The following is a 13,960-nucleotide window of genomic DNA, read 5'->3' as shown; positions in this document are numbered from 1 at the left end:
TGTGCAGTGTCTGTCTTGTGTTGTCTTGTCTTGTGTTGTCACTGAACTACTCCCTCAAACTTTTGTGAAATCGTACTATTCCAACTTGACCCACGGCGGGAGTATGCGCTCAACTGAGTGGCGTTCTAGTTCCTTCTGCGATGATATCCGTCCAATTTTATCATTTGAGTGCGCCTTAGAGTGAACACCTGTTGAATCTCTTCTTCCTTCTTTGTTACCACCTATCACGATCATATTACCGTGACAAATCATTTTTTAAAAGTACGGCGGACGGAGTACATTGATGTGTAAACGAAGATATTTTTTCCTGATTAACTGCCTTTTCCCTTCCTTTTTCAGGCACATTTGGAATGTCCAACCGCGACAGTTACTTCTATGCTGCCATCGTGGCTGTCGTTGCGGTTCACGTAGTTCTCGCTATGTTTGTGTACGTCGCGTGGAATGATGGAGCCCGACAGTGGCGTGAAGGGAAGCAGGACTGAACGACGACGAAGCCTAAGGAAACCACTGTGGGGTAATCAAAACGATGCTTCCTGGAGCATTATAGCATTGCTTCCTCGTTTTCTTCATCTTCTGTGGGTTTTCCCTTCCACTCCAAACCTACCCGTTGCTTTCCCTTCAAATTTTCCTCTGATTCCAGTGGATGTTGATTTTTTTCTTTTTTCTTTCTCATTTAGACCATTGGGTTAAATAAAATACGATCCTGTATTGGTCCCAGAATGCAATGCTTCTCCTTTTTGAATACCCAGTTTACATACGGATACAGGCTGGCCATAAGGTCATGCATTTCGATCATTTATTTACTTTCAATGGAGTAGTTTATATAACTTCAGGGGCGTTTTGTTATTTGTGTACAAACTGCCCCTCCTACCCTCCACCCCCTTCCCACCCTCAACATATCCACACTTTGACCTCGCACTGATATCAGCCATCACTGTACACATCATCATTGCTGTTGAAACTTGTTTTGCACTTTGGAAGTGTCTAAAAGCAAATATTTAATTCCTAACTTTCTGTTATATTTTCGTTTTAGAATATTGTGTCAAAATAAAGAGTTATCGGATTTGTTGCAAACTAAAATCTGTAAACCTTTGAAATGGTCAACAATATTGTGCTTGCAAGGCCGTTTTTGGAGTGCAATACTCATTTGTTCCTTCACCTTGCGAAGGATAGGGTTGCAATGCACAATGTTTGCGCTAAGCCTAATTACCTTTGTACGAAAGGTAAAGGTCCTTCATCCCTCTTCCTTTACTCCTCCTCTCCCACACCGACAATATCCTACAGTGTGACCTTGCCTCCAACCTAAGGCGAGAAATTCCTTGCAATTCTTGACTCGTTCAGACGGCATCAGTACTTTAACACTCAAAAACTGTTCATCAGCTCTTTCTCTTTCTTTCTCTGCCATTTTCCGGATGATTCTCCAAAGGCCACCTCTGTGCATGGAAAAATCGGCAATGTGTAACAATCGTGCCAAATCCGCCCCCCTCGACTCTATTTGGCTTCCTCGGTTATTGCACCTTTGACATACCGCTGCTTTGGTGTGAACATTGATTGAAGCATTCTCAGACAGGAGGTCATGGCCCTCTCGATTGACATTGGATCTGGCACTCTTCCTGATTACTAAACTGTCAATGTTATTCAACTTTTTTTCTTGAGACTGCCTTTTGCATTTATCTATACACTTACAAGCTGAAGCTTTGAATGGAGGTTTCTCCCATGCTCTCTACCTGCTGAGGCTGGTGTCCATCCATGTAGATTTCTGGCACCAAACCTCTTTTTCATTTTTCATCTTTGACCTTTTTGTTGCTGGAAAATCGATTGTTACACTTTGCAGATGAATCTACCTACTCTGTGTACGATGGTTCCTCAATTCCCCCCCTCCCCTCCCCCCCAGGTAGGTCATGGTGCACATCTCTGCTAATCCCATGGAAATGAGCAACACATCATGTACCGAGAACATGTCTTAATGCAAGAAGGACCCATAGTCTCCCCTTGTCCTTCCAAAAGGACTAACTGGAACATTTCAAATGTATTTCTCTTGTCATTGAAACAATTGTAAACTTTTTACATTTGTTGTGTGTTTTGTTTTTTTTGTCATCCATGCAATGGTCACTTTCATCGTGGTAATATTGCTGATGAATACCCTTATCTCCCAATAAACAATCGTCAATTCTTTGCTCAATTGTCTCGTTTGTGTTTTTAAATGGCCAGCACGGTTTCTCCAAAATATTTTCTAAATGAAGATAAACATATTGATCTGTTTCTATTCACCTGTGGGTATGTTATATGGTTTTAGGGGAGGATAGGACCTTTGAGTGTGACATCTTTCTTTCTTTGGTTGTTTTTAGGAAAATTACAATGAATTCTCCAAATAAGACCTTTATACACCTTTGGATTCTATTCCCATCGTAGTCTATCTCTGTTTCTCATGCGGTTGGTCATCTTGTGCTTTTTTTCACCAATCAAAGATCAGCACATTCGACCTTTACTCACCTGGATGCTTCAGATATGCATAAGATACAACAACACAACAACATGCATTTTAAGGCCATGTTCCCTGCTAGAGCGGGGGTTAGCCTTGCGGTCCCCATGACAATCTTCTCCATTTTGCCCTATTTTCTGCATCTCTCCTTGTTAACCCCCTTGCCCGCATTTCTTCTTCCACCATCTTTAGCCAAGTCTTTCTCGGTCTTCCCCGTCCTCTACTTCCTTCTACATTAACTTCCATCACTCTTCTCAACCAGTCACTTTCATCCTTCCTCAATACATGACCAAACCATCTCAACCTGTTCCTCTTCACAGCATCAATCACAGGCAATATTCCCATCATCTTTCGCAATTCATCATTTGTCTTCCTCTCTCTCAACGATACTCCGCACATCCATCGAACCATTCGCATTTCCACCCTTTCCAGCCTTCGTTGCTGCTCTACGTTCATTACCCATGTCTCGCTCCCATAAATCATAACACTTCTCACACATGCAGCATACACCTTTCCCTTCAGCTTCAGCGACACTCTCCTCCTCATCAGCACGCCACTCAGTTCCCGAAACTTCTTCCATGCACATCTCACTCGAGCAACCGTTGCCGAGTCTGATCCACCTTCTCCATTCAGCATGTCTCCGAGGTAGCAAAATGTTTTCACACCTTCCAGCTTCACGCCGTCTCCAAGATCCAACTCAACATTTCCTCCATCTGCAGCTCCCTCTGTGCACACCTTACATTTGAATGTAGCTGCCACACTGGTTAATGACCCTCTCAGACCACTACATTTTTGATGAACCCACTCAGCACACATTGTACATTGAATGGAGTTCACTCCGACACCCTTCCTGCACACAGCACACGGCCACTTCCCAGTTCTTTCCACCTCACCACATGCTTTACCACTTGCCATCACCTTTGTCTTTCCGATATTCACCTTCAGACCTTTTGTCTCCATACATTCCTTCCACTTGTTCATCTTTTCCTTCCGTCCATCCATACTTTCCGCAATCAACACCAGATCATCTGCATACAACAACTCCCACGGTAAACCCTCATTTACGGTCTGAGCCAGCACCTCCATCACAGCTACAAATAGTAGTGGACTTAGTACCGACCCCTGATGCACTCCCACCTTCACCTCAAACTCACCACTGTTCCCGTCCTTCGTCCTTACAGCTGTGCGTGCTCTTTTGTACATTGCCATCACTACTCTGATCAACCATTCCTCCACTCCTAACTTCCTCAATGCCCATGTCAATACTTTGCGTGGAACCCTATCGAATGCTTTCTCCAGATCAACAAACCCAAAAAACAACTTCTTCCTCTTATCCATGTACTTCTCCTGCAACTGCCTCACAATGAAAAGCGCATCTGTCGTTCCTCTTCCTGGCATAAATCCAAACTGCATTTCGTCGATCTTCACTTTCTTCCTTATCCTCCTCTCCAACACCCTTTCCAATACCTTCATTCCATGCTCCAATAACTTTATCGCTCGGTACGAGCCACACTCCAGAGGGTCACCTTTCCCCTTGTATAAAGAGACGAGGGTACTCAGTTCCCAATCCACTGGAATGCGGCCTTCTTTCACCACCAGATTACAGATCTCTGTCATTCTCTTCACACCCCAACTTCCTGCTGCCTTCAACATATCTCCCACAACTCCCGTCGGCCCTCCCGCTTTTCCACTCTTCATTGCTTTTATCGCTTCCTCAACATCCTTCTCAGTTATCTTCTCTGCCGGTCCTAAAACTGGGTTACTCTTGATGTTGCCATCCCATTCATTCTCTGTATTCAACAGCATTTCCATATATCTTTTCCATCTTCCTTTAATTCCATCTGGGTCGACAACGATTTGTCCCACTTCATCCTTCAAGCAACTCACCCCCATCACATCACACCTCTCTTTCGCTATGTGCTTTGCAATCCTGAATACTGCTTTCTGACCCTCTTCCGAATCCAAGCGTTCTCCGAACATTTTCCTACATGCCTCCTGCGCGTTTGCTACCTCTTTCTTTGCAGCCTTCCTGGCTGCCTTATAACTTTCATGCTCTGCTGTTTCTGCTCCCGTACCCTTCGCCTTCTGCCACTCTTTGAACTTCTTCCTCTTCTCGTCAATCCTCTTTCCAACCTCAACATCCCACCACCATGTTTCCGAGTGCCTCGGTGGTCCTTTTGTCCATCCACATACCTCACCAACGGCTCCCAACAGACTAGCTTTCATTGACATCCAACCACTTTCAAGCTCAACCACATCATCCTCTACCCTACTCAGCCTCTCTTTTAATGCCTCCCTTACTGTCACCTCTTTCAACCTCCACACCTTCATTCTCGGTTGGTACTTCACCCGCCGAGCTCTCCTCGCACCTTTCACCCTTATGTCGCAGACAACCAAGTGGTGCTGTGAAACAGCCTCCTCCCCCGGGATCACCTTTGTGTCCCGGAGGTGCCCCCTATCTCGCCGACTCACCATCAGGTAGTCAACGGTTGTCGTCGACCCACCTGACGTGTATGTAACATTGTAACAAGCTTATTGTCCTCTTTCTGGAACTGAGTATTACAAATCAACAAATCAGCTCCATCAGCAAACTCCAAAATCCTTTCACCTTCTCCATTTCTCACACCATATCCGTAACCCCCATGAACTCCCTCAAAACCATCCATACTCCTTCCCACATGTCCATTCAGGTCTCCTCCCACCACAACAACTTCCTCATATTTCACGTTTTCCATCAGCTTCTCTATCGCACACCAGAACTTGTCCTTCTCTTCATCGCTTCGACCAACCTGCGGAGCATATCCCGAGATGACGTTCACCAAGAGCTTTCCAATCATCATTTTCACCATCATCAACCTATCACTCACTAGTCACACTCACCACACTGTCTACAAACTCCTCAGAAAACAGGACACCAACACCATTCACGCCCTCCGGGCACCCTTGCCACACAAACTTGTATTTCTGTCCCTGCCTACCCTTCACCATTCTCACACCACTTCCCTTCCATCTCGTCTCTTGCACACAACATATGTCCACTCTTCTTCTGACCAATACTTCCACCACATCTCCTGATCTCCCTGTCATTGTCCCCACATTCCATGTCCCAAACCTCAGAAACCGATCTCCACTTCGGGCTGCACCCGATAAGATATGATAAGATATGCATAAGATATGATAAGATATGATAAGATAAGATATGCATAAGATAAATGAATCAAATTAGGGACCGGTTTAACTTTTTAATCAATAATTCTCCTGTCATTGATGTACATACTTGATGATCATGTCGAGACCCTGGCAAGCCTTCCAATGAGCAATAGCATTCTTGTCTTTCGACATAATTAATAATGCATTGGACTAGTGAAACTACAAACCAAGTTTTGTTAATTTTCATTTATTTTTCTGTTGTTTAGATTCTTCTTCGATTATTACTCCATGGGACTGACTCGATCTGGAAACTTCCCCACCCGGATTTCTGTCAATCACAAATCTTCCCTTCTGGATTTGGTGAAGACTAACTTCCCTGACAAAGTATCTTGCTCTTCCTCTGCCTCAATTGACTCATCTGATTGTGAAGGTCAACATCTCTGGCCGTTCTGAGAGACCAGCTTTAGCACCGACGTGTCTGGCAGTTCACTCGGGCAAACTGCCAGGGACTGCAAACACCCATCACACTTCAGATCTGGTCTCTCATATACAGTATACTGCCCCTGACTTAATTCTGCCTGGGAATTCTTCCACAGAATCCTGCTCTCTCTCTTGTGCACAAATTCATCCCATCTCGTCTTCAGTTAACGTACCCTTTTCCTGCCCTTGGTACACTGAATCCTGTGGTGAGGCGGTTGCCCTGAAACAACTTGCATTCTCCATTTAGAAGGCAAATCTGACCAAAGGCAACCTCAGATCATTCCACAAACCTGCAAACAAGTATGTGTCTACTCTCTGGAGAGCCAGAAAACAGCATCTGTCAAAAGAGGATCAAAACCACAAAAGGATCATTTAGAAGCTTCCACGAGTGCAATTGTTATTGAAAAAATGGAATCAAACCTACCATTAATGTGTTTTTGACCCTCCAAACAGTTTCATTTTGCAAAAGGATGTTCATCGTGTGGATTCCTCCCCTCTTCCACAAGCACAGAAAGAAGAAAAGTGTTTGTAATCTCCCTCTCAGGAATTAACAAAGGAGTTGAACTAGAACAACCAATCAAAAATTGCATACCCTCACCAGGACCTGTTTGTGTGGTTTTATAGTATGTGCTTTATAGATTCACTGAACTCGCATTCTAATTGTACCGAAATACTTTATAGACTTATTCACAATCTCATAGTACATTCTTTATAGACATACTCACATTCTAATTGTACATACTTTATAGATGTACTCACATTCTCATTGTACATACTTTATAGATGTACTAACATTCTAATTGTACATACTTTATAGACGTACTAACATTCTAATTGTACATACTTTATAGATGCACTCACATTCTAATTGTACATACTTTATAGATGTACTAACATTCTAATTGTACATACTTTACAGACGTACGAACATTCTAATTGTACATACTTTATAGACGTACTCACATTATACTGGTTTGTGCTTTATGGACATACTCACATTCTAATTGTACCGGAATACTTTATAGACATACTCGCATTCTAATTATACATTACAATTATACATAATTTTTACAAATACATTCACATTCTAATTGTACATGCTTTATAGATGTACGCAGTTGAAAAAAAGAGTGTGTACTACTGGCTATCACTAGGTGGCATTTGTGGCCTACGTTGGCACATTCTGTGCAGACAAACAAACAAACAAATGTGTTGTGCAGAGCACAATACTTGTGAAATCCAAATAAACAATAATTGCCATGGAAACAGCATTTTGGTAATTTTGAAAACTTGACCTATCAACTGCTTTACATGATGGAATTTTGTGCATAAAAAATTAGGTTGATACATTTCCTAATTGTGGCCTAATAGGTGCTTTACATGTTTTAGATGGCATTGACCTTGACTTTTGACCAGATTTTATACACTTACTTGCATGGATCGGCTCGCAATGCTCGCCTCGCCACACATCATCACTGCAGAGGAGCGGGCTTGTTTTAATTGAGCATAATGACCTGACTGTGGCAAATGTTGCTGTGTTGTCATGATTTATACCAATCGTAATACAAACATTTATTTTGTATCAATGTATATGTAATATTGGTTATATTATTTATTTGCAACCAAAAAAGGTCCCTAAATGGTCAAGGGTCCAAGCTGTCATCAGTCTGAAGGGTAATGGGTCTAACTGGTGTTAAGGTCTAAGGGGTCAAAAGGGACTTATGGTGTAAAGCAGTGGTTCTTAACCTTTTTAAAGGCGCCGAACCCTAACGAAACCCACCAAACACTCACGGAACCCCTCAAATTTGACCAAAAAATTAAGAAGAATTGCATCTTAATGCGTTTTCTGTTATTTTTTTCAGGAGGCGATCTGGGAAATGCGTGGTTTTGTTTTGGCAAGGGCCACCCTCAAATCATTTTCGCATGCAAGCCTGCTCCTTTTCTTTGTTTTAATGTCCACCAGTTTCGAAAACGCATGCTCGCAGAGATACGTTGTAACGAACGGCGTGAGGATCTCGAGGGCAATTTTAGCGATGTGAGGATACCCTTCCATTTGGCGGCACCAAAACGTTGAGAGTGTTGTTGTGCCGAAGAGTTGTTGTTAGTCTGGCTCTGCTGAAGTTCGATGAGGTCGTCGAGGTATTGGTCATTGACATCTGCCATTGCAATGTCGAAAGTAAACGGCTGCCGCACCCATGCTGGGTATTGCTCTTGGTCGGGGAAGTAGCCGTCGAATGACTTTCCCAGCTCATCCAAGTGCGTGGCAATCGCTGGCTTCATCTCCCCCGATACAGCAGTGCCTCCAACTTCAGACTCGTCTTCGATCCCGCTCACGCACTCGTCCAGTAGCGAAAAGTTCGCAAAGTTGTCGTTCTCTGTTCGCGGCCTCCGCAACGGTAACTTATTTTGGAAAGCGCTCAGCTTTTCTTCAGATTCGATGACATTCACTCCACCGCCCTGCATCTGGCAATTGAGATGATTGAGTGTGTCAAAGATGTCAGCCAAGTACGCCAAGGCGAGGATGAACTCTGACTCTTGGAAGTTCGTTGCATGGCAATGCTGGTGTTCTCACAAAAACAGGGCTAATTCCACACGCAAGGCAAAAACACGGCTCACTACCTTCCCTCGTGATAACCATCGAACGTTAGAGTGGTAGAGAAGGACTTCGAATTCAGAGCCGATTTCATTGCACAGCTCTTTGAAGATGCGATGATTCAGAGCACGGCTTCACACGTAATTCACAGTTTCAACGACGATTTTCAGAACATTGGCCAGTTTTGGAGGCAGGGTTTTTGATGCCAGCGCGTGTCTGTGCAGGACGCAGTGCGTGACCATGATGTGTGGTGCAACGGTCTTCACCAGCGCTCCAAAACCGGAGTTGCATCCCAGCATGGCTGGAGCTCCGTCCGAGCAAACTGCAGACACCATGTTCCACGAGAGGCCGTTGCTTCTGAAGAAGTCGTCCACAAGCTTCTTCATGTCAGCTGCCTTCATCGTTGTTATGAGAGGCTTGCAGAACAGAACAGTCTTCCTTGATCTCGTCTCCTTTGACATAACGCACAAATAAGATGAGCTGGCTCAAATTCGAAACGTCGGTGGTCTCGTCGAGTTGAAGGCTGAATTTCGTCGGGCATGCGAATAAATCTGCAACTACCTGGGCGAGGATGTCGTTGCTCATGTCGTTGATTCTGCATCTGATGGTGTCATTTGAGAGTGGAACGAGAGACGACTTGTTTTCAGCAGCTTTTCCCAGCATGATGTTGGCCATCTTCAACGCGGCCGGTTTGATCAGTGTCTCGCCAACGGTGTGCGGTTTGCCCTGCTTTGCGATCAGGTACGCAACTTCATACGACGCGGTGAGGATCAGTTTGTCAATTGGAACGAAGCCGAGAGTGGGCAAGGTAGCACTTGCGTCGAATCGGACTCTCTTCAATTTGAATTCATCCAGCGTTGCGTCTTTGTACTGCTCCTCGCCGTGCAGTTTTTTGAAGTGTTCCCGTAGTTTTGCTGGTGCTAGGCTGGAGTTGCTCAACTTGACATTGCAAAGCATGCATTGAGGACGCTGACTTCCATCCCGTTCCATCAAACACGTGAACCCTTACCGCACGTAATCCTCCGACCACTTCCTTTTTTTGCTCGACATACTGCAAAAAAAAAAAAAAAGTAAAACTGATCTTAATTGAGTTCGGGCAAATAATTATATGACAAAAATTAAAAAAGGAACATGCTTAAATATAATCAGTACCTCTCTGAAAACTGAGAAATTTTAACGAAGAAAACATAACTTATAGTTACGATGACGGGATTTATTATCTACTCAACTCTGTCACCTCAAATCCCATTATAATATTGCATAGAAAACTGCGAATTGTTAGTTTTGAATTGCGACCAAAGGAGTTATATCACCTCCACCTAATTTTCTGAGAAATTCAATCATATTTTATAATCACCATCCACTTTTGACTTTAATATAACTCTGAACCCGCCCTGCATATCCACAAACATTTCCAACTTACTTTTCAATTAATCAGTAACTCCAAAGTAAGGCGCAACCAATGACGCACGGCACACGGCAAGCTAATCAAGGCTATTCACTGGAATTTCCGAACACCTGCAAAGTCCAAAATCCAGTAAGTGAATAAGCAAGTAAGCACCATCAACAGAATAATTAGCAAGTTGCTCATTGATTCAACTTGCTACAGTCAGTGTGAAACAACATCTTAAACACAGACCAGAGAAACCATGAATGGGATGGGAATACAATTACAAATAACATTTCCATTCGTTCGTAACATACATAGCAAAATAATAATAATATTAATAATAAGCGTAGTTACACATAGATTCAAAATTGATACAAAACTTTAAAAAAAAAAAAAAATTGCAATGCATTTAGGAGGACCTCCGTCGAACCCCTGAGACTGGCTCACTGAATCCCTGGGGTTCGGTCGAACCCAGGTTAAGAACCATGGGTGTAAAGGTTTAAAGGGTATAAAAGGTTGGAAGGGTGAATGGAACTAAAGGTGTCTAAAGTATTGAAAGGGTCTTGATGGTAAAAGAGGTCTTTTTTTTTTTCTGTATACAAAATCGAGGCTCATGTGAAAGCTAACACATTAAACACAAAAAAAAAAATAAACAGACACAAAACATTTATATTATAAAAGGAGCCGTGTTTGTCGTGTTATATATAACTTGAGATTGGATTAACGGATTTCAATAAATCCAACTACTGTGGATTCGGGTAACTCCAGGAGTGTTTGTGATCCCCCCCAATTTTTTTTTATGGGTACATGGACATGCAAGTCAAAACTGCAAATGCCAACACGTGACGTTGGTTATCGCTGCACAGAGAGCAAGATCTCCCAGGATTCATTTTTCTTTTTTCTTCCCCCATAGATTAGCCATCACAGCAAAGATTGGTATTTCCGTCAGCTAAGCGACGGGTCTTATATTCTAGTATATATATATATATATATATATATATATATATATATATATATATATATATATATATATATATGTCAGCCATTAGGGTTTAAACCCCATGACTCAATTGAGTATAACATCTGAAATTATATATCGTGCTTCTGAAAACTGATTTGAACTCAGCTGCAGGCAGAGGCGAGTGGACAAAATGTGGTTTCGAGGCTCGACGTGCAGGGTGGATCCTTAGCCCAGTAAGCAAGTCCTTGAATGTATGTGCCAAACAGTAGATAATATGGTCGCGACCCACGTACAGAGAAAACATGTCGCTAAACGCCTTCTTCGCAAAGGGAATAATTAATTATATATCTTTGTAGTTTCTAGTATGTCTCCTAAAAACAAAGACGTAACCAACCTCGGGAGAAATATAGACATTACATATCCTTGATTGTTAATGTATTCAGCACGTGTATCCAATCATTCATCTACCATTTAGCCTAGTGTATGAGAATATTTACTTCGGCCTGCGCTCGGGTCTGATATGTTTAGATAAAGAGCCAAAAAAGCTCAGCCCATCCAATGCTTACATCTGTTTGTCTAAGTTTGGCCTTCTGTAGGAAGGGACAATGGGAGGTGTTGTCCTTATGGCCCAGTAGTGCTATGTCTTTAGCGCAGATTCTTGTCTAATATTTTGCTATAAATGAAATGCCTTTCCACTTATTTTTTAGCGAGTGTCTTGAGGAATTGCCCGCTGCGTGTTAGGCGGTGCATTCTTGAGCCTCGCTCCACACTGTGTGTTTGTAATCGATCCCATTAAACATTGTTGCTCTGATTCTTCTTCTTCTTCCTTCCCTTGAGGTCTTCGACCGACAATTTTGGTGTCAGGAGTGGGATCATCCAAGTGTGCAGACGAGGTGGACCCTCACGTTCCAGGTCGGGAGGGAGGCCTGCCGGCACCTAATTTGGGTAAGCAATTTTTGCACATCGAAATTGAAGCCTCCTGCCTTGCTTTGGACGTGTGGACCTCTGTCGGCTGTACCACCTGGCTTGCATTCCGAACCATATTTAGTTTAAACCAGAGCAGCAGTGGGTAATGAATCGATTATACAGGGCGCCCGAGATAAGGAGGGATATCCCTCAGGTAAGCTTCCTGCGTGGGAAGCAGGTAGACCCATATGTGGGTGATAGATAATAGGTATTAAGTTACTCCGGCGTGAGAACTGCGTTTAAGGTTAGGAATCGGGGGGCGACCCGATCTTAGGACTACCAGGAGGGACTAGCCCAAGAAAGGTAGAATAATGAGTATTTTAAGTTAAGCTACGCACTGGATGTGTTAGAGTTCACAGGTAAGTAGGATTGAAGTGTGCATGAGTGTGCATGAATTTATACTGTATTGTATGGAGAATGAAAGGTCAGTCACATGGTATTTGTGTATAAGGGAATGAATGATCTGTCATTGCAGCGTGTATTTGTGTTTATTGTGTGTGTGTCATTGATGTGTGTCATTGACTGACAAGGGATTCCCCAAATTGCCTACGGGCGTTGGGCAATCCGGATGAGTAAAATTGGCAGGGAATAATGAGAATGTTATGGAGAGCATGTGTAGACAGGGCTTTAAAACAAGTGTTCAATTACATCCCCACATTAACGGCTCTCCAGATGTAGCAAGGGAGAATGGGAGTGAAAGTCAAAAATAATAGGCTGTCAACCGACAGGGTGTTTATTCAACGGCATGGCCGGGGCTTGTATTTGGCCGACGTGGGATGACAGAATGCGTTGAATGAAGGCAAGAATGACATGTGATGCTGACGTGAGTCCAATCGGAAGGATGGATGGTTATGGTTTCACCCGGTCCGTTTATCTGTCTGTCTGTCCGGACACAGAGCTCTTGGGGAGAGCCAGAATGGGTTGGGTTGACCAAGATGAATGTGGACAATATATTAATTGTTTATATTAATCTATTAATCTCTGTATATTAATCTGTAAAAATATATTAATCTCTGTGTGTGTGTGTCCGTATTTGTCTGGCTTTCTGGCTGTCTATGGAGTCATGTCTCTGAACACTGATTTTGAGGGAGTTGCTGGTGCGGACCAAAGCGGTGTCCGCGGTATCTACTGGGGGTCGAATGTCACTCCCTCAGTGTCTGCGAACTTGTCGTTCGGCAGTGTCGAAAGACAGGTTCGATTGTCGGTCTGTCTGCTTGATTTTCGGGTCTCACTCTGAGTATATGGCATATACTCTGAGTATATGGTCGTTTTCTGTTTTGTGCTTTAATGGTGGTTGATTTGACTTCCCTGAAAGGGGGACTGAAAATGCTTTGATTTTTTTGTGGATTGCCCATTGGGCATGTTTAGGATTTAATAGAGTGGTGGAGTTCTGTGAAATATGATGACGTTGTCTTATGGACACTTTGTGAGTGACTAGACACGTGCCTGGAAGGGGAAATTGTATTCATAACTCATGTGGGTTGTGTCTGAAGAAAAGGTTTAAAGTAAGTGTGAAGAAGGTCATGGAAAGTGCGAAGATGTTAAAGGAAAGTCGAATTAGATGGATCATTTGTCAATGACAAGTGACTTTGCAAGGTTTGCTAAGAAAGGGAGGGGAAAAGATTATAAAAGTTGATGGAAAAGACGGGAAATAAAGAAAAGTGGTTAGTTATGGACTGTTGTTTTGTGATAAGAAGGTGATTGGGGGCTGGTGAAGATTGGATCACGGCTCTGCAGACCAGGTGAACAGAACTCCACCAGGAGTGGGTATATGGGAATCACACCAATTAAATTATTGCTCAAAGGGAGGTGATAGAGCAAAATAAAAAAGATTGTCATGTGGACCGCAAGGCTAACCCCGCTCTTGCAGGGAAATGGTTTTGGGAGGCTAGTTATTTTTCAGATAATTTTTCCAGTGGGTTTATACTGGTGTGAAAT

The 13,960-nt window shown here is 43.1% G+C and overlaps 1 protein-coding gene across 3 annotated transcripts in view; it reads left to right on the top strand.

Annotated features, from left to right (window-relative positions):
• VMA21 (vacuolar ATPase assembly factor VMA21) overlaps positions 1 to 2,182 on the top strand; it is a 36,988-nt gene extending 34,806 nt beyond the window's left edge. For 2 of the 3 annotated variants that reach the window (XR_013623281.1, XM_068114333.2), the window contains 2 exons: positions 340 to 514; positions 1,895 to 2,182. Coding sequence is in view for 2 of the 3 variants with exons in the window: in XM_068114333.2 (XP_067970434.1) it covers positions 340 to 482 (143 nt within the window). In the remaining variant the exon portion in view is untranslated. The remainder of the gene's footprint in view (positions 1 to 339; positions 515 to 1,894) is intronic. The other variant, XM_068114334.2, reaches the window with a different exon arrangement.
• Positions 2,183 to 13,960: the final 11,778 nt, after the last annotated feature.

Source organism: Myxine glutinosa, chromosome 4 (assembly GCF_964187855.1).
Source record: "Myxine glutinosa chromosome 4, kmMyxGlut1.1, whole genome shotgun sequence".
NCBI lineage: Eukaryota > Metazoa > Chordata > Myxini > Myxiniformes > Myxinidae > Myxine > Myxine glutinosa.
The sequence above is the reverse complement of the archived record's forward strand: the minus strand, read 5'-3'. Positions and strand labels throughout refer to the sequence as shown.